The sequence below is a fragment of the Theropithecus gelada genome, chromosome 10 (assembly GCF_003255815.1).
Source record: "Theropithecus gelada isolate Dixy chromosome 10, Tgel_1.0, whole genome shotgun sequence".
Taxonomy (NCBI): Eukaryota; Metazoa; Chordata; class Mammalia; order Primates; family Cercopithecidae; genus Theropithecus; species Theropithecus gelada.
In genome coordinates, this window is record NC_037678.1 from 71,818,433 (window position 1) to 71,840,306 (window position 21,874).

The 21,874-nt window shown below is 40.2% G+C and overlaps 1 protein-coding gene across 5 annotated transcripts in view; it reads right to left on the minus strand.

The window, feature by feature from the left end:
• Nucleotides 1-21,874, minus strand: part of CSNK2A1 (casein kinase 2 alpha 1) — a 76,057-nt gene that overhangs the window by 15,291 nt on the left and 38,892 nt on the right. For 3 of the 5 annotated variants that reach the window (XM_025398558.1, XM_025398560.1, XM_025398559.1), the window contains 10 exons: nucleotides 21,456-21,665; nucleotides 18,764-18,875; nucleotides 13,206-13,307; nucleotides 12,629-12,679; nucleotides 11,103-11,162; nucleotides 9,123-9,206; nucleotides 5,323-5,433; nucleotides 3,009-3,110; nucleotides 1,916-2,016; nucleotides 618-766 (listed from right to left, as the gene is read on the minus strand). In XM_025398558.1, the coding sequence (XP_025254343.1) occupies nucleotides 618-766; nucleotides 1,916-2,016; nucleotides 3,009-3,110; nucleotides 5,323-5,433; nucleotides 9,123-9,206; nucleotides 11,103-11,162; nucleotides 12,629-12,679; nucleotides 13,206-13,307; nucleotides 18,764-18,875; nucleotides 21,456-21,556 (973 nt within the window). In that variant the 5' untranslated portion in view covers nucleotides 21,557-21,665. The remainder of the gene's footprint in view (nucleotides 1-617; nucleotides 767-1,915; nucleotides 2,017-3,008; nucleotides 3,111-5,322; nucleotides 5,434-9,122; nucleotides 9,207-11,102; nucleotides 11,163-12,628; nucleotides 12,680-13,205; nucleotides 13,308-18,763; nucleotides 18,876-21,455; nucleotides 21,666-21,874) is intronic. The other 2 variants (XM_025398561.1, XM_025398562.1) reach the window with 2 other exon arrangements.

Sequence of the window (21,874 nt, forward strand, 5' to 3'; positions counted from 1 at the left end):
ACAGCTCAGTACCAAGTAGGACAAAGCTATAGGTCCATGTAGGTTAGGGCTATGACCACATTCTCTATCCCAATCAGCCTGTCTGCCTGCTTCAGGTACAGGAGACTGGGCAAAAGTATAAATGATTCACTAGAAAACCATTACACTATTACCAAAGGAAAAATGTAATGTTGTAGCTAACATCACAGTAAGGATGGGGTGGATCTAAGTGGTATTTTCACTTAGAAAGGCACAGGTGGCTATATTCGCAAATCTAAGTCAAGGTGTTCATACAGTATTAAGATTTGTAAGCCTCATTAGCCCTTTCCAATGAGTGATTACTAGAGAAAGGACAGATACAGGGCTGTGTATTCTAATTCAAACCATTCCAGACTGAGGTGTCATCCTCACAGTATGAAAGAAGTGTATTTAGGAATGCTCTTGTGTCATGTATTCTATTAGAGAAGAATTCTTCCAAAAATTCTGCAATGTAGTTGCCATCACTATCCCCACTGAAAGAATCTGAGGCTCAGTGTGGGTGAACTAACTTTGCAGCAAGCCAACAGGAGCTGTGATTACGACTGTTCTATAGGACTCTGGGCCTACACAAACTCAGTGGGCTAGATATCTGGACTCACAGAAATAGGGGTGTTCCATGGCCTCTCTTGCAGTAAGCCGTGACTGGTGGTCATATCGCAGCAGTTTGTCCAGGAAATCCAAGGCCTCAGGGCTGACAAGGTGCTGATTTTCACTGTGGACAAAGCGTTCCCATCGCTTTCGAGAGTGTCTGCAGGACCAAAAGAGGGAATGAGAAATGGGCCACGTGGGCAGAGAAGTTCAACATTTCATTTCTACATTTTTCTTAGTGGCTAAAAGCCCAGCCAAAAGCAAAGAGGGATCAAAACTCAAGAGAGTAATCTTGCACCACTGTGCCACTGAGTGGGACAACAAAGCTAACTGGACACTGGAAATAACATAGGTAGAGTAAATAAAGACATCTGAGTCCTCTCAGTTTTAAGAAACATAATTCAGGTTACTTGACAGGACGTGACTGCTTCTGTGTAGCAAGGAGGGTCAGACGGCTGAGCTCACCAGGCCTATTTCCCATCCCCACACATATTCGTGGCATCTCTGCCACTTGGCCAGAAAAAGCCTTTGCATCAGGAAAGTCCGTCTCCTCCTGTTAAATGGTTAAGTGTTTAAGTACTGTATCTAGTCACTACTGTTAGAGTTGGTTGTCTGCATATAGTCTTTTTTTTTTTTTTTTGTGAGATAGGGTCTCACTGTTGCCCAGGCTGGAGTGCAGCCACATGTTCACGGCTCTCTGCAGCACTCCCTCCTGGGCTCAAGGGAAGCTCCTGCCTCAGCTTCCTGGTAGTCTGGACTACCGGCACACATCACCATCCAGGGCTGCCTTTTTATTTTTTCATGGAGTCGAGGGTCTCATTATGTAGCCCTGGCTGGTCTCCAACTCCGGGGCTCAAGTGATCCTCCTGCCTTGGCCTCCTAAAGTTCTGGGATTACAGATATAAGTCACTGTGCCCAGCCTGCACATCAGTCTTAAAGCATGCATTTTCTATTTCAATTTCTTTCTCTTGGAGAGAGGTTTTTCACTTAAAGAAGCAAGGTAAATGAAGACAGATTTTGATTTTTGCCTCAACTGTAACCCTTCTACTAGAATCTATACTTCATTCATTTTGTAGGAATCCTCTAGCTATAATCCCTCCATTAGACTCCTATAAGTGAATTTGAATAAAGGGCCATTCAATGCAATGCCTTTATCAGAGGCCTGCTCAATGCAGCATCCTGTGGCACTGGACCACTGACATTCTGACAGTGTTGGCGAAGAGAATGTAACTGTTTTGAAGATCCTAAGTGCCAGTTCACACCCAAAGTGCTTAAGCCACAGACGCACGTATTTTGTTTCATGACTTACCTGCCCAAGATATCATTGAAACGTGGATCTAATTCAATGTTGTATTTGTCAATATAGTCATATAAATCTTCTGTCCCCAGAACCTTGGCTATCCTCACCAACTAGTATTAAAGAAAGACAAAAACCCATACCACAAGCATATTATATTATCAAATCAACAATTAATAATGACTGAATTAACATAAAGGGGTCATCATGTCTATAGGTATGAATGCTGCCTCCTAACAGTTTTAGACTTCAACTCAATGGGATAGTGTTAGAAAAAGCAAACTACTTTATAAACCGGTTTCTTTCTCTTGAAATGTCATCCTGGCAAACTCTTATTTTTCTCCCCTCAAAACCCAATTGAAGATGTCACTTCTTTTGGGAAGCTCCCATTGCACACTCAAACCACTCATCGCTACTGCCTTTTGTGCCTTGTCCACACTTCTACTCTGAAGTTATGACTATAATCTATTTTGTTGTATGTTTGACTCCCTTACAAGATCAACTATGAACTACTCGAGGGAAGAACTATTCTTTCTTTTTCTGTATTCCTCAGTACTGCATGACTTGATACAGAGTTATTGACTTTAATGGAATTCAGGTTGTATTCTTTAAATACATTAAAATTGGACACGGCACTCAAAGGGAACAAGGCAATGGTACCTTCCACAAGGTCCTAGAATCATTCTAGGTTCTTGTGAATGAAAGAGCCCTTGATCTTCAAGGGGGAAGTGGAGTTAGTTTAAGAAACATCTATAACTCAACCCATATAAAGAGACAAAAGGATCACAGAAATAATAGGCTAACATATTAGAGAAAACTTCGTATTGGAGAATAACGTTGTATTAGGAGAATTCTAAGGTAATGTCCTATTTTAAAAATCTGGATGACAATTTGTATGTATTCTTCACAATAAAACAAGCAATGCAAACGACAAGGACTAAGAGGGAAAGTCTGATTTCAAAAGGCTAAGCTAGTAGCTCCCAAAACATCAATCTAAGGATCAATATCAGGGTGGCCGAACAAACAGTGAACTGAAAATTATAGGCAGTCCCGTCTATCAGTGCATTAGACCAGTAAATTTTTCAATAGGTATAACATATATTACCTGATCATAATTGTCATGTCCATGGAAAAATGGCTCCTTCCGAAAGATCATACTTGCCAGCATACAACCCAAACTCCACATATCCAAACTATAATCGTACATCTGCATAAAAGTAAACTCAGTGTTATTATTTGTGAATCCCCAGGCTTGTCACTTCAAAATAAAAGATTAAAAAAAAAAATCACTCCACTGGCTCAAAATCAAAACACTAATAACATCTTCATCTATTTCTTTTTAGTCCTTTTTTTTTTTTTTTTTTTTTTTTTTTGGAGACAGAGTCTCACTCTGCTGCCCAGGCTGCAATGCAGTGGCACAATCGTGGCTCACCACAACCTCCGCCTCCCGGGTTCAAGCGATTCTCCTGCCTCAGCCTCCTGAGTAGCTGGAACTACAGGTGCGTGCCACCATGTCCAGCTAATTTTGTATTTTTAGTAGAGACGAGGTTTCACTATGTTGGCCAGGCTGGTCTTGAACGCCTGACCTCATGATCCACTCGCCTTAGGCTCCCAAAGTGCTAGGATCACAGGCATGAGCCACCGCGCCTGGCTAGTTTTTTCTTTCACGTATCTTTCACTAGGTTTTAAGATAATTTTTACTTTTTTTTTTTTTTTTTTTTTTTGAGACGGAGTCTCGCTCTGTCGCCCAGCCTGGAGTGCAGTGGCCGGATCTCGGCTCACTGCAAGCTCCGCCTCCCGGGTTTACGCCATTCTCCTGCCTCAGCCTCCCGAGTAGCTGAGACTACAGACGCTCGCCACCTCGCCCGGCTATTTTTTTGTATTTTTTTACTAGAGACGGGGTTTCACCGGGTTAGCCAGGATGGTCTCGATCTCCTGACCTCGTGATCCGCCCGTCTCGGCCTCCCAAAGTGCTGGGATTACAGGCTTAAGCCACCGCGCCCGACCTACTTTTTAAAATTTTTTATTTGAGACAGAGTCTTGCTCTGTCGCACAGACTGGAGTGCAGGGGTGTGATCTTGGCTCATTGCAACCTCAGCTTCCCAGGTTCAAGCAATTCTCTGCCTCAGCCTCCCGAGCAGCTGGGATTACAAATGCCCACCACCATACCCAGCTAATTTTTTTGTATTTTTAGTAGAGACAGGGTTTCACCATCTTGGCCAGGCTGGTCTTGAACTCCTGACCTCGTGATCCACCTGCCTTGGCCTTTCCAAGTGCTGGGATTACAGGCGTGAGCCACTGTGCCTAGCTTTTTTTTTTTTTTTTTTTTTTTTTTTTTTTAAGACACAGGGTCTTGCTCTGTTGCTCAGGCTGGAGTGTAGTGGCATGATCATAGCTCACTGTAACCTCCAACTCCTGGGCTTAGGCCTCGAGTAGGTAGGATTACAAGCATACACCACTATGCTCAGCTAATAAACATACTATTTTGAATTGTTTTCTTCACTTACACAAAAAAAACCCCTCCAAATTGTTGGCCCATGGAGACCATCTAATGTGTATCATTAGTATTTTATTACATAAATGTTTCAGAATTTAATCTTTAATTTTCCTATAACAGGACAGTGTTCTGTTTTTCACAATTATTAGTAATACTGTACAAACTATTTTTATGCATAAAATGCTTTTTGAGCTCAGGGCTATAGCCTTAAGATCCCAAGAAAGAAATTCCTACAAGAACAAAGAGTCTGAAACTTTTAAAAACAACTGGTAATAACTTGGAAAGACTGGCATAAAAGATACTCCCAAGAAAACTTCAGATTTTTAAAACTTGGCAAATCTATTATTAATTTGGTTCCTTTCTCCTTTTTCTGTGAGGAGAAAGGAGGCTTCTTGGGGGAGCTGGGGAGAAGACCTTTATATTTAGTATACAATTCAGAAGAACAAGAAAACATTCTTGAATTTACTCTGAAAATTGGTTAAACTTAGTTACAGGATGGGCATGGTGGCTCACGCCTGTCATCTCAGCACTTTGGGGAGCCAAGGTGGGAGGATGGGTTGTGCCCAGGAGTTTGAGATCAGCCTGGGCAATATAGTGAGACTTTCTCTCTATACACAAAAAATTAAAAATTAGCTGGATGTGGTAGCGCATGCCTGTAGTCCCAGCTACTCAGGAGGCTAAGCCGGGAGGATCACTTGAGCCCAGAAGTTTGGGGCTGCAGTGAGCTATGATCATGGCATTGTACTCCAGCCTGGGCAACAGAGGAAAACCCTGCCTCAAAAAACGAACAAAAGGCCGGGCGCGGTGGTTCATGCCTGTAATCCCAGCACCTAAACGCACAAAATGATACTTTTTTTTTTTTTTGTAAATTATGTGCGAAATAAACACAGGCCCAAAATTATGCCTGCCCTTCTCTTCTCACCTGATAGTCTACAAGTAGCTCAGGACCTTTGAAGTATCGGGAAGCAACTCGGACATTATATTCTTGGCCAGGATGATAAAACTCAGCCAAACCCCAGTCTATTAGTCGTAGCTGAAAAAGAAAAAATCATGAGCAATTTTATCTTTCTTTAAGATACCCACATTGTGCCATTAGCATACTCTTGATAAAATACACCAGATACGCCACTCTGTTACTGAAACCCCTTCACCAACTACTTATGGCCTTCAGGATGAAAACAAAACTTCTCAGCTTGACATACAACTTTCTCCATGATTTTGTTCCTAAAAGACACAATCTCATTTGTGCTTTTACAAATTTCTTAAACTGCTCAATGACTAAAATGTCCCTATGACCCAGCCTATAATCCTATTGGTAAGCATCTCCTTAACTTTTGGGATATTTAAGTTAGCTCCTCAATGAAGTCTTCTCTAATTATCTAGATAGAACTGATCATTGCCTTCAGCCCCCTGAATTTTAGATATATTTCTTTAACAGAACCTAAACTCTTTATTACATGTTTTCTACCTTTCTTTTTCAATATGGATGACAAGCCCTAGGGGGTTTTATTCACCTTTGTAATTTTCAGAATTCAACATAATGCCTGGTATACAGGAGAAAAATGAATAAATATTTGCTGGATAGACGAAATAACAGAAAAGTCATACAATACAGCTTTTACCAAAACACATCTTAAATATGGAAAAAGGGGTAAGAGGTAAGCTTATCTGCCCACTGTGCACAGCACGACCATGATCTGAAGTGCCAGCAGTAGGCCCTGAGGAATAACATCGGACTCCTCTGGCACTAAGTTTACTGCCTACATCTCAAAACTAAACCTTTGATTACTCCGTGCAAAACTACCTCCACTCATAGTCTCCCCCTGCTCAGTTAAAGGTGATATTCATCCTGTCATATAAGCCAAAACTTAAGATTCACCCTGCATTCTTGTTTCCCTCAGACCTCACATTTAATCTGTCAACAAATCCTGAAGCCTCTACCATATTCTGACCATTATCATCACCTCCACTGCCACTGCCCTGATCCAAGCCACCACCAAGTCTTGTTTGATATACTGCCATAGCCCCTTCTCCTAATCGGTCTCACTGCTTTCATTCTTGCCCTCTAAACAGTTTAATAAATACTAAATAAATAGTTTAATAGTTATTTAAAAAATAATTAAATATTTTAAAATAAACATAAACAGCTTTTTAAAAGGATTGTTCAGGTTGCTATGGAGAGATTATAGATTCACAGGAAATTGCAAAAGTAGTAGAGATTCTCTGTACCCTTTACCCAGTTTCCCCTAATAGTAACATCTTACATAACTACAGTACAATATCAAAACCAAGAAACTGACATTGGTACAATTCAGAAAGATCTTATTCAGGTTTCACCAGTGTTACATGCACGCGCATGTTTGTGTGTGTGTTTCTATGCAATTTTATCATATGTGTAAATTCATATAATCTCAACAAGATACAGAACTGTTCCATCACCACACACGTCTTGTGTGTTAGCCCAACCCCTGGCAACCCCTCTGTTCTTGATCTCTACCATTTTGAGAATGCTACAGAAATGGAGTCATTGGCATATAACTCTTTTCGAGATTGCCTTTTTTCACTAAGCATGAGATCCACCCAAGTTGTTGCAGGTATCATAGTTCTTTCCTTTTTATTGTTGAGAAACACTACTTCATAATAATAATATATGGTATGGATATGCCAGTTTGTTTAACCATTCCCTCATTGAAGGGCACTTCCCTCGCCAACCCCCGCCTTTTTTTTTTGAGATGCAGTCTTGCTCTGTCACCCAGGCTGGAACGCAGTGGCATGATCTCGGCTTACTGCAACTTCCACCTCCTGAGTTCGAGCAATTCTCCTGCCTCAGCCTCCTGAGCAGCTGGGATTACAGGTGCATGCCACCACACTCAGCTAATTTTTTTTTTTTTAGTAGAGACGGGGTTTCACCATGTTGGCCAGGCTGGTCTCCAACTCCTGAACTCGTGACCTGCCGGCCTTGGCCTCCCAAAATGCTGGGATTACAGGCCTGAGCCACCGTGCCCAGCTTTTTCCCTCAATTTTAAGCTATTAAAAATATAGTTGCATTCATATACAGGCTTTTGTGTGGACCTAAGATTTTGTTGCTCTGAGATAAATGCCACTACAGGATTGTATGGTAAGCATATGTTTAGCTTTTCAAGAAACCAACAAACTATAAAACAATAGTTTAGCATTTTCCAAAATGCTGAACTTTACATTCCTACCAGCAATGTATGAGAGATCAAGTTTCTTCACATTTTTGTCAGCACTTGGTACCATCACCATTTTTCATTGTAGCTGTTCTAATAGATGTGTAGTTAACTGTTAAATTTCAAGTGAGAACATGCCAAAGCTTAGAAAGTGCAAAAGCTTGGCCGGGCGTGGTGGCTCACACCTGTAATCCCAGCACTTTGGGAGGCTGAGGCGGGCAGATCACAAGGTCAGGAGATCGAGACCATCCTGGCTAACACGGTAAAGCCCCGTCTCTACTAAAAATACAAAAAAATTAGCCAGGCGCCATGGTGGGCGCCTGTAGTCCCAGCTACTCGGGAGGCTGAGGCAGGAAAATGGCACGAACCTGGGAAGCGGAGCTTGCAGTGAGCCGACATCACGTCACTGCACTCCAGCCTGGGCGACACAGCGAGACTCTGTCTCAAAAAAAAAAAAAAAAAAAGAATATGCAAGAATATGCAAAAGCTCTCTATCTTCAGAGAAAAGGCCTAACAATGACCAATAAGGTTTTACATGATTTGGTTTTACCTCTTTGATCTCATTTCCTTCTTTCCCTGCATTCATTCTGTCCCAGCTTTATCCTTGAGGCTCTTCCAACATGCCAAACACATCCTTACCTCAAGGGATTTTGTACTTGCTATTTACTCTGCCTTGGGACATGTTTCTTCGTAAGACTGCATGGCTGGGTCCCTTCCAGTGCTCTCTAAAATGTCACCTTTCCAGTGAAACCTTCCTTTACAACTGGTTTAAAACTGCAAATACCCTCTTGCCATTCACTATTCTTGTTTTTGATTCTACATCAAAATAACTTTCTATCCCACCAGCCTCCCTAAATGTAAGCTCCTAAAAGACAAGCATTTATTGTATGTTTAGTTCACTCATATATCCCTAGCCCCTAGAATGGTGCCTTTGACATACTATGTGCCTAAAAAAATTTAGTTGCATAAACAAATCACCTACCTCCTCAAAGACCACAACAGATAAGTCATCATAGCTTGGTCACCTTAAAAAACTGAAATGTTACTGTATGTGGCCATTACAGCTCTCATGTAAAAACATTTGTAGACAATAGGGGCCTCATGACCAACCTACTAACAGAAATAGCATTTTCTGTATATTTCATCCACTTAACTGTGCACATTTAATTCTCATGAATACCTAGTTGCCTGCAGGGCAATTATTACCCACACTGTACAAGAAAGAAAAAGAAGGCAAATGAAGACAAAGTAGTGTCTCAGTAAACTAGTTATTCAACAAATAAGACTAGAAGCCACGTTTCTGGGCTTAGAAGATGAACATTTTGCCCACTATACTAATGTTTCCTTCTTGGTAGCATTCTTAGGAATATAAATAATAGTTCAAACATATTGATTTGTAAATTCATTCATTCACCAAATATTTATCAAGGGCCAAATAGGTACTAGGGTCTGTGACAAGGGATAAAGTGTTGAAGATGGGCAATTAACTACATCACGGAGATAAATAACACTTGTCCGTCTATCACTTTACCTTTCTGTGCTCATGATCAATCATGACATTATGGGGCTTCACATCTCTGTGCATAATTCCCATGCTGTGACAATAATCCAGGGCCTGTGGGAGCAACAGGTAAGAAAGGAGTTAGCCTGAATAATAGTTAAGAGTCCTTTACTTTTCCCTCCATGTTAATTTTCCTTTTAGCCTCACAATACCCCTGGGATTCAAGCTGAGGACAGTCACTTCCACAGCAATGCTTTAGAGACTTGTTCATGATCTCATAGTCAAGCAAACTCAGTTCTCTGAGCTTAGAGATCTTTTTCTGATATAGTTGTTTCAACATGTTTTCTGTCTTAAAAAGACCCAAAGTATACCCAAATTGCACCACTTCAAATTTTTCCGTCTTGTACAGATCCTAGATTATTTTCACAGACCCCTCAAAGAAAGAAAATAGATCTTTACTACAAACCTCTTATTCAAAGAACAGTAATTCTTTAGCAACTAAGAGTCTATAACAGAGGTTGGCAAACCACAGGCCAAATTTGGCCTGATGTCTGCTTTTGTAAATAATGTTTTATTGGAACATAGCCATGCCTATTTGTTTGCACATTGTCTATGGTTGCTTTTGTGGTACAACAGCAGAGCTGAACACTACATGGCCCACAAAGCCTAAAATATTTACTATTTGGCCCTTTAAAGAAGTTTGCCAATGCCTGATTTAGGTGATCAAATCCAATCTGAAATGTTTCCAACCTCAAGCTAAAGGGAACTGAGTACTATAATCTTCGGGGTTTGTTAATACCAGCCTTTTAGTCAACCGATGTTATTGGCCAAATTCTTGTCCTTCCTGAAGGGCAACTTGTGCTCCTACAGTTCCCAGGGCTAGGCAATCATATCTGTAACTTTCTAAAGCCTTGCTTGCCACACACTGCATGAGCCAACGGAAAGATCAAGTATCTCCGCTGGCACAATCTCCTCAGGGTACTTCTAAGGCTCCAACAGCAGACTTTATGTCAACTCTTGTTTAGTAAGAAACCTTAGCCAACTTTTAGCAATTCTCTCATCTAGAAAGCTGACTTTGTGACTACTGGGAACAAGATATTTGGTGACCCCACTTTAGAAAGGAAAGTAAATTTTCAATTAGCAATCTGTAAGCAGAAATTTACACAATCCTTAGGACAATTACCCTTTGAGAACTGAGTTGAAGTTTACTGTTTTATTTGTTGAATCTTCAGTGAAAGTATACCAAAAGCTAGCACATCAGGTGTTTTCACGAGTTTTGAAAAATTAATTTTAACTTACATAGGGGCACACACAGATTACAAATATTTGTTAAGGGGTCAGTCCCAGCTATTTTACAAACACCCTTTTTCAAATTGTTCTAAATTATACTCCTACTAGACCCCATTCCATAACCCTTGGCACAAGGGTTCTGATCCTATTATTAATTTTTATTTATGTATTTAGAGACACAGTCTCACTCTGTGCCACTGCACTCCAGCCTGTGCAACAATCATAGCTCACTGCTGCCTCAAATTCCTGAGATCCTCCTGTCACAGCCTCCCAAGTAGCTGGAATTACAAGCATGAGCCACCATGCCCAGCTAATTTTTAATTTTTTTGTAGAGACAGGGTCTCACTATGTTGCCCAGGCTGGTCTTGATCTGCTGGCCTCCAGCAATCCTCCTGCCTTGGCCTCCCAAGTAGCTGGGACTTACAGGTGCACACCACCATGCCCAGGTAATTAAAAAAATTTTTTTTGAAGAGATGAGGGTCTCACTATGTCACCCAGGCTGGTCTTTTGATCTCTTGGCCTCAAGCAATCCTCCTGCCTCAGCCTTCCAAAGTGCTGGGATTACAGGTATCATACTATTAACTTATTAAAAACTTATATAGAGGTCCCTTCTTTCAACATACTTTACAAAGTTAATTTGCTGGCTTTTCTACCATCAATTTACTATTTAACAAAGAGAAGACCAATTTAAAAAACATTTAGTATCCAAGGTTCACTTACCTTCAGAATCTCATACATGTAAAATCGAATATCATAGTCTGTTAACGTCTGGTACAATTGCTGTTAAAGACAAATGTTTGAGCCATGAAATAATGCTGACAGAAAGGCATTTTTCACCCTCACCCACAGTAATTCAAACCAAGACTTCGCTCATTTACCGTTGTTCCAAGATCTGTCCATTCACTGCTCTCTATTTCTCCAACACTACATTAATTTTAAAGAGATACTCTGGGTCTTCAACTCTTACTAGTGAAGAATTACTTAAACATATATTGCAGAAGCTATAATCCACTGTTAGAAACATATCGATCTAGATACGTTAATATGCACTGATACACACCTATAATTTAGTTTGTTTTTATCTTCAGATCTTCTCAAAAAAGACATTTTGGCAAATATACTGCCTCCTTACTAGGGAACTAACTCATTTTTGGCTTATATAGTTAGCCCTGCAGATCACCAGTGGGTATGCAGATGGCATGATGCCAAACCTGTTAAGTCAATTTAAAAAACTATTCTTGTTCCAATAGGAAAGTAAACTCTGTGAACAACTGTTATGTATCCTTTCCAGTTTCCAAAGAGTTGCAGAATGTTTTTTACATGGACATGTCTTTTTTTTTTTTTCTTGAGACAGGGTCTTACTCTGTTGCCCAAGCTGGAGTGCCGTGCTGCAATCATAACTCACAGCAACCTCAAACTCCTAGGCTCAAGTGATCCTCCTACCTCAGCTTCCCCAGTAGCTAGGACTACAGGCGTAAGCCACCATGCCCAGCCACACGTACATCTCTTTAAATGGTTAGCAATGTCTTCTGACAAAGTTTTTCTTGAAATTATCATTCCGACTCTAAAACAGCTCCTCTTCCTTTTTCCCTATCTCTGCAAAAGAATTCACTAATTTATTAATGTATAACATTCTGTATACTGGAGTGGTGGAAAGGCAAATCAAAGATCTTCTACAACTTTTACTCCAAAAGAGTAGCTACATTCTTCTGTAAAATTGGAACTGTATGAAATTAAGTAGGCCACTGGATAGACTGGAATTCTGAGATATCTCTTATAGAGGTTTGTGTTATGGCAGAATTTGACATTACCCTTCCTCGATCCCTGCCTTTTAAGATCTATCGCCCACAGTTCCTGAGGAATCCTAAGAAATAAGCAGTCCCTATTTTTATATATACAATATATTTCTTCCTGAACACTATTGTTTAAAGCGAATGCCATAAGGGCAGATCCTAAGTGAACATGTGTTGCTGCCTTCATTAGGTTGAACATCAGCAGAAACTGTCAACTAAGTAGTGAGAAGTAAATGTATTGGTCATTAAAAAGAACATTAAACAAATGGGCAAAATATCAAGATGCAGAAAGTGGACACTGCTTGTATAGGAGTTCTTCTATCTTAATTTGCACTGTAAGGATGAAAATCTTTTTAAAAACAAATTCGAAGCAAGCTCTTCTAACAGCATCATCCCCAAAGGCTATGTGGTCTAAAAACCCACTAGCCCGAAACAGTTGGTTATATATTATACCTTGAAGTCTGTGTTGTTTACGTGTTCAAAAACCAAGGCGGGGGTTCGTGACTAGGGGAAAAGAACAAAAACAAAAACACACATTAGCAATAGCCCTGACAGCTTTAGTGGGGACAATGTTTGCGGATGCTGCATGGTGAATTTGGCAGTCCTCGCCTCAGTAGTAAGAAACCCTCTATTGCTACAAGCCCTCCCCGCTCTGATTATCACCACACTTAGGTCATTTTTGGGATGGATTTCAAACAGAAGACATGGAGCTGAAGTCTCACCAGGCTCTAGGCAGCCCGACAATGCGCCCATCGCCCATCGGCATCGGACCTGAGTTTGCAAAATGGATTAACACATTTCAGTTTCCAGTGCTATCAGTCTCTTAGCCTAGAAGAATAAGAAATAGTCTGTGGGTGGAGGTCTCTTTGAAAGAAAGACCCAAGCTAGTTAAATGGTATATCTGATTAAGCACTTTCAAAGCAGGACTTAATGATGAGGGTTGGGGGAGGGAACAAAAAGAGGCCAGTTGTGCCCCAGGTCAAACACCATCTCAGCCCTGGTGGGCCTTGCTAACACCTACTATACTCACCACAGGGTCTTTTACAATGTCTGCCAGTGTGATGATGTTGGGACCTCCTCTCAAATTCTCCAAAATCTTTATTTCACGCTTAATTTTCTTCTTTTTTACTGGCTGAAAAAGGAAAAGTACATCAGCAAAAAAAAAAAAAGACACTCTTTTTCAGAGTATTTCAACATGTAGTGTAATACATAAATGGCTTACTTATGAGCACCTTGAAGGAAGAAAATGTCACTTTCGTCTCTGAATCCTTCTCCTAGCACTGTGCCAGGTATTCTGCAGGTACTTACAAACGTTGAATTGAAAGAAAAAAAGATTTCTATTCCAAAGACCAGACTTCTGCAGAATTAGTATTTCAATCATCAGTCTTGATGTTCATGTTTTAAAACATGTTAAACATGTTAATGTCTTAAAACCTTACAAAGTAGCAATTTAAATGGTTAGTAATACTAAAGAATATCTTGAAAAGCTTTTTATCAATTAGGATGAAACATGGGCCCTTTCCATTTCTTCCTCTAATCGGGGCCAACAACAAGGATGGTCAAAACATCTTTATGTAGCATAACCCTGAGGGTAAAGTGTGGGTCTTGGAGTCATAATGCCCAATGTGAAACCTACCTTTACTACCTGCTAGCTGTAATGGCAAACTACATAACCTCTCTAAGCCTTTCGTTAAGTGTAAAATGAATAACAAGAGTACCCATCTCATAAGATTGTTCCAAGAATCAAATGAGGTATTTGAAAGACTTCGGAATATGGCTGGAACATAACATAATAATAACTGTCTAGCCTGATCGCCAATACTCTTTTTTTTTCTTTTTGAGGTGGAGTCTCGCTCTGTCGCCCAGGCTGGAGCGCAGTGGCATGATATCGACTCACTGCAAGCTCCACCTCCCGGGTTCGCCATTCTCCTGCCTCAGCCTCCCGAGTAGCTGGGACTACAGGCACCTATCACCATGCCCAGCTAATTTTTGTATTTTTAGTAGAGATGGGGTTTCACCGTGTAAGGCAGGATGGTCTCGATCTCCTGACCTCGTGATCTGCCTGCCTCAGCCTCTAAAGTGCCAATACTCTTACAAATGAATCCCTCCATTCTAAAAAGAGTACTCTGCAGAGTGTATCTTAAACATTCCTTTGTCCTCACCCATCCTTTCCACATCTGTTCTAGTATGGAATCCTTTCCATTTTTTTTCTGAGGAGGGCCTTGGTCCAACTGTACCTCCTTTATAAAGCCTCCTCCTTCTTTTCTTTTCTTTTTTTGAGATGGAGTCTTGCTCTGTCGCCCAGGCTGGAGTGCAGTGGCACGATCTCAGTTCACTGCAACTTCCACCTCCCAGGTTCAAGGAATTCTCCTGCCTCAGCCTCCGGAGTGGCTGGGATTACAGGCACATGCCACCACGCCTGGCTAATTTTTGTATTTTTAGTAGAGATGGGTTTTACCATGTTGGCCAGGCTGATCTCGAACTCCTGACCTCATGATCCACCTGCCTTGGCTTTCTAAAGTGCTGGGATTATAGGCATGAGCCACCGTGCCTGGGCTTATAAAGCCTTCTCCTGAATAGTCGAAAACAGTCCTGGACCAAAGGAAATACAATGCAAACCACATGTGTAATTTTAAATGTGTTTCTTGTGTAGCCACATCAAGAAACTTAAAAAAGGACAAAATTAATATATTTTATTAATCTAAAAATCTTATTTTAACATATAAATCAATGTAAAAAATTACTAATCTATTTTACCTTCTTTTTTCTGTATTAAACCTTTGAAATCTAATATATTTTACCCTTACAGCATATCTCAATTCAGCCCAGCCACATTTCAAGTGCTTAACAGCCTCATGCGGCCTGTGTGCCTGCTGTACTGGACTGTGCAGGTCTTTTCCGAGAGTGCTGGTCACCTCAGACTGGATGCCCTGCATAGAACTCTTACAAGTTAAATACATCTCATCTCTTCATTTACAAGATTGGTAGTTACTAAAGTTTGATGACCAACAATCACCTGGATTTTTTTAACATACAGACTCACAGAACCCACCAAGATTTACTAAATCAGAATCTTGAGAGGGAAACGGGGTATTTACTTTTAGATACTTTGCAGGCTGATGATCCAGGTCCAGAAACTACTAAATAATATACTATAAATTCTTTTAACTTTGTCTTAAGCCTCAAGCACATGGTAGCAGAAAGCAAGCAGATTTTGACAGTTCTCAAAACCTGGCTTTGTGGTTGCGCAGTGTTCAGAAAAGCATTTAAATTTTTCTCATTGCTGAAAGGGACTATACTTGCCCGTCAGTGATTTACATACCACAGTTAGAACAGGTCCAATGCAAAGGGGTACCCAATAAATAGAAGCTATTTTACTGATGACTTCCATGTAGTCCACATTGAATTCAACCCACGACCTCTTACCCAATACAATATCTACCTAAGAAAGAAGATAATAGAAGTTTTCTCTTCCTGCTGGGAGATCTTTCTACCCTGCAGAGACTAACCCAACAACTTACCTACTGTTTTTCATTAACCCAATTGCTGGATTTTTTAGTGGGAAAAAAAGCTTCTGGTTGACAAAACTATTCAACAGAATCCTTCGAATCTATAAACTTAAAAAGCTGGTTTGTGACAGGCCAGGCAGCTGACTCAGGCCCTAATTTAATGTGATCAACGCAACTTTTTCTTATTAAATAAATAGGGGAGATTAAAAATTTTAAATATGGTTTACGAAGGAACTTCATCTATACTTACACCACCTACCCACAGTTACAGTAAAATATACAATACAGTTAGAAAAACTGAGCTGAGGCCGGGCGCGGTGGCTCAAGCCTGTAATCCCAGCACTTTGGGAGGCCGAGACGGGCGGATCACGAGGTCAGGAGATCGAGACCATCCTGGCTAACACAGTGAAACCCCGTCTCTACTAAAAAATACAAAAAACTAGCTGGGCGAGGTGGCGGGCGCCTGTAGTCCCAGATACTCGGGAGGCTGAGGCAGGAGAATGGCGTGAACCCAGGAGGCAGAGCTTGCAGTGAGCTGAGATCCGGCCACTGCACTCCAGCCTAGGCAAGATAGCCAGACTCCGCCTCAAAAAAAAAAAAAAAAAAAAGAAAAACTGAGCTGAAAAAAATCTTTCTAAATCACCCTTCACTCAAAACCATCAAGGGCTCACAATTATCTACAAGAGACAAGTCAGAATTTTAAGACTGCAAGGAAATGCAGAGATTTTTTCCAGGCCTTCACCAACTTAATCTCTCTTTCCAAGTTCAACTCCTATATATGGTCACATAACATCTTTCACACGAAATAATTCTCTCACTTTTCCCTCTTCCTCTTTTCTTATCTTGGTGCACTCTATAGCCTGCTTCCCTTCACCACTTCCACCCAACACCTATCCAAATCCTCCTCCCATTTAGCCTGAAGACAGCTCCAGGGAGCTTTACCTAACTACTACCCTCTTCTGAACTGTAGACCCACTATTCATGCTTTTCATGTGGCTCTAAATAATAATATATCACCTCATTCTATCATATACCTTTCCATATGAATATCACCATATAATCATAAAGAACTCTAGTCTCCAAGGCATGTATATATGCACACAATTTTGTATTTAATCCTTTTTGTTTTTCGACACAGGGTCTCTCTCCCATCGCCCAGGCTGGAGTGCAGTGGGTTTCATCACAGATCAGTGCAAGCTTCAACTTCCAGGCTCAAGTGATCCTCCCACTTTAGGCCCTCGAGGAGCTGCGACTAAAGGCACATGCCACTACACTCAGCCAACATTCTTTTTAATAGATGGATAAACATGTCCTAGGTTAAAAGGACTACTGTGGCTAGTCACCCAAATGTTTTGATTTCCAACCTAGTTCTCTTTCTACATATTTCAAGAGAGATATAAATACTTAAACTCTTTGGTTCTCAAATGGCATGTGAGGCACCCCAGCAATGCACAGGAGTACTGTGGAATACTTTAATTTTTTGAGGAAAACACACCAAACAATCATTGCACCTGTCAGACACTGGGTGCACTACCAGCTTGAGGTAGTTCGTAGTTTCAACATTAGATTGTATTATATTCCTTGTGAGGGCGCATATTTTTTGTGAAGTTGGGTTTGCAGTAGTTGCTGTGATAAAAAGCAAGTACTGCGCAAAAATCAATGACAGGATATGAGGGTGGTGGTGTCCAATCCGATTACAACATTTGAAAAGCTATGCAGTAACAAGTCTACATAACCTGATGGTAATAAATTATAGTTACTAAGAATAAAATTATTATTTTTCTTTTTATTTATGTGAGTAACTTTTTAAATGGCTACCAAGTTGTTAAAATAGAAATACTTAGCGGCCAGGTGCAGTGGCTCATGCCTGTAATCCTGGCACACTGAGAGGCCGAGGGGGGCGGATCACCTGAGGTCAGGAGTGTCAGACCAGCCTGACCAATATGGTGAAACCCCATCTCTACTAAAAATACAAAAATTAGCCAGGCATGCTGGCGTGCACCTGTAGTCCCAACTACTCGGGAGGCTGAGGCAGGAGAATTGCTGAACCCAGGAGGCGGAGGTTGCAGTGAGCCGAGATCTCGCCACTGCACTCCAGCCTGGGTGACAGAGCGAGACTCTGTCTCAAAACAAAAACAAAAACAAAAACAAAATAAATAAATAAATAAATAAAACTTACATAGTTATTTGGACCTTGCTACTTAATACACAGATGAGGTATTTCTTGACTTACGAGTACCATGAAAAATTACTAAGATAGTATAAGTGTTATAAATTGAGAAAGTTTGGAAACTTCTACTTTTCAGTGTCAAATATGAAAAAGTTCCTGTGGTAAGGAACTGTACGTTAAGTTCCCAATATAAGACAGTGCACAGCATAGTTATAACTAAATTAAAAGTTGTATATTGGTAGCCCAGAGGCCAAATCTGGCCTGTGCATTGTCTTTTTAAATCTTGAGCCAACACAAGTCAGGAGAATTCATATACAAATATAAATTTCTGGCTTTTCTTTGCAAAACAGAGTATGAAGCAACAATGGACTTGCATTACTGCAGGGCAATCATCAGCTTCAGCTGAGAAGCAGCTAACTCCTTTTGAAGAGGCATGTGTTTCCCAGTTTGTTTCAGTCCCTATCACTCACATCTAAGCATGGGCAATTACACCAGACTAGCTGCACTGATATCATCTGACTGTCCCCCTTAAGTCCTGTGACTCCTCATCCTTACAAAGTAGAGACAATTATTTATTTATTGAAAATAAAAGCCTCATTATATAATGAAAAGTATAGGAAATAAGTATTAGGCAAGAACTGGGAGAGAAGAGACTGTACCTTTGCTCCCTTACTCTGCCACAACCTAGCAATATAAGTCAACTCAAATCACTTCTCTTGCTTCAGTTTCCTGATCTGTCAAATAAGCAGAACTTGTTCTATTGAGTTCACAGTATACAACAAAATTTTATTTATTTGCTTTGGCACCAAAAACTTTTAAAATGCTGTTTTTAAAAAGTCTTCACAATCTTCACAACTATTTTTAAAAATCTATATTCCAAATACCTCTGAAATTATCTCTTGTACTCACCTTGAGAATTTTAACAACAACTTTTTCATTATTTGTGATGTTGATGGCTTCAAATACTTCACTGTATTTACCTCGGCCTAATTTTCGAACCAGCTGGTAGTCATCTTGATTTCTGTGGATACAAACAAAATGACTTATAAATGGTCAAATTATCAAGCATCAATTCAACTTACAGGAATCTACTGCCAGCAGGTGTAAAAGAAATAAGAGGTATTTCAAATAATTCCCAAATTGGTTTCATTGTATTTTTTTTAATTAGGCCACTTAAAAATACAATGTTCCAAATCCTAGAATTAGAAAAACTTACACCTTTCAATTCTTCTTTCAAATCCCAAACTGTTTACATCTTTATTGGCACATGACATGGAGCTAGCTTGTATTAAGGTTTGTTCTGAATATGTTTGTCTCCAACAAGAGACAGCTTTCCCCAAGAGAATAATTTTTATATATTCTTGTCCCTTAGGGCTTGGTCCAGTGTTGGCACTTTGCAGGAACTCAAAACATTTTGCAAGACTGTTTCAATCTAGCTAACTTTGGCAGCAGCTGATTTTTAACAGGCCTCTTTGAAGGTAAATGGCTTTCAAATGTATAGGCTTAATCTATTTGCCCTCCAGGGCAAGCTCTGGGGATAGTACATGTGTAGTAAAGTTCACAGAGCACACTATAGATTGTAAACTATAGTCAGTGGTCCCCTCCTCTACTTACACCCATATTCTGTGACCAATAAGCAACATCAGAGGTAATAAACAGAGGTAGAATAAGGGAAATGCCAACATTTTCCTCCTGCCCCTGCCTGCTTTCAATGTAGAGGGCTTTGCTCTGAAGAATGACAAACACAGTTCCATTAAGGCCTAAATTCTATCTACTCCTGCTGGAGCTACTAAGTATCCAATATGAACCAAATCAACCATATCAACCATTCATTTTCCTCAAGTAGCTAAAAAGAAAGTGAATGAAAAGACAAAAGGTACTAAAAACAATGGACAACATTATAATCATGGCAGGTCTAGGGGAAGAAAGCTCCTACTTCTTTTTGTCTGAGTTCTCTTCCTATGGGAGGGTATACAAAACAAATGCGAGCAAACGAACAGTACCATGTCAAAAGCCCAAAAGGGCTCTTTAGTGCCATTTAAGCAGAACCAAGTGCAAAGCACTCAATTTGAAGATAGCAGTTGAAATTCCTATAGTAAACAGTGTTACCTAGAGTCCAAAGCCTGTGACATAAACGGAAAACTGTTAGATTATCAGTAGTAACAACATTTATTGGTAGTAAACCACACTGGCACTTAATGGTGTCTTTACAGCATACAGTGTCTCTGTATTCAGAAGCAATGTATTTACTGTTAAGAATCATGGCATACTCAAGTTAGCTGGGTGGGGCGGCAGATGCCTGTAATCCCAGCTACTCCGGAGGCTGAGGTGGGAGAATCACGTGAACCCAGGAGGCGGAGGTCGCAGTGAGCTGAGATCACGCCACTGCACTGCAGCCAGGGCGAAGACTCATCTCCACACACACACACACACAAAAATCATGACATACTCAAGATTAAAAATACACCCTATGACAATTTAGGAAAGCATCCACTAACCACTTACAGGTTATGGAAATCACATGCAGTCAGATATAAAATACAGCATACAAGAGCTGCAGCTTTGGTTTTCAAATTGCTTTCTTTTGCACTTGAATATCAAAATGCTTTTATCACACAAGTATGATCTGACCAATTAAATGTCTACCACACTGGGACAGGAAATGCAAACATCCAAATGAGTCTGTACAGAGAATTAGGAGGGCAAACACAGCTGCTCAGGCAGATTACAACTGTTCAAGATAGAATTTGGGCTGAATTCCATGTTAAGACATGCCTAGTCTCAGGATAAGGGCAAATGTTTAAGAATTTAATTCTGCTTCTCATCAGAAAGAAGTTACCTTTTTGGAGAACTGTTTCATCCTCCTGTATCAACATGAAACAACATTCTCTACCTCAAAATACTTTATGTAAGATTTTGGTGTTTTCAAAGTCTCTCAAGTATAGACTCTCACTGATCTGCAATGCCCTTAGCTTGATAAGCAAGCTGATAGGTAACTTTTTGTTGCCAGGTGCCTATATAGAATACTGTCATGAGTATTTAATGACATTCTGAGAAATGTGTTAAACATCAGAGTGTTTACACAAACCTACATGGTATGGCATACTACATACCTAGGGTATAGCCTATGGTTCCTAGGATACAAATGTGTACCGTAATAAACAGGCAATTGTAACACAATGGTATTTGTGTATCTAAACATAGAAAAGGTAATGAATGCATTGTTGATGTTACGATGACATCATTAGGCCACAGAAATTTTTCAGCTCTCTTATAATCTTATGGTACTGGCCTACATGTGGTCTGTCATTAATTCAAACGTTGTTATGTGGTGCATGACTGCATATAAATCAGAGAAAAGGATAAGAAACTAAAATGATTTTTAAATGGCAAGCCCATTAAAATTGTTCACTTGCCAAAGCAACTCTGCTTCTTCACTGCAAAACCAAATTTTCAGCTCAAAAGAAGAAAACACAAATTGGGCTTTGATCTTGAGGTATACACATACAGAGCCATGGAGGTTTTCTGACAAAAACTACTCAACAGATCCACAAGATTCAGCCCTTTGAGTGAGTATAATGAAGTCAACAAAAACAATTACCCCCATTCCACCACATGTGACTCGTAATCCCAGTATTCTCGAGGTCTGTGTGTATTAACATCTGTGTAAACTCTGGCCCTGCTTGGCACGGGTCCCGACATGTCAGACAGGTTGGCGGACAAAGCTGGACTTGATGTTTGGAGATCTGGCAGTCACTGTGTTCAGAGGCAGCTGGGGGTAAGACCTTGTTTCAGACCTGTTTTCTTCAAACTGCAGAAACAAAATGCACAAAGTCCAAGGAATCATTTGCAGAAGGTATATGGGAAGGAAATAATCTTACAAATAATAACGGCTTGAAATATACCTCTGGCTCTCCTACTTATAGCCAATAAATATAGCTCAACTGTGTCAACCAGTGCTTCCTATGAGAAGAAAAATACCAAGAAATACAGTAAACTGATATTTGCTTTAATCATATT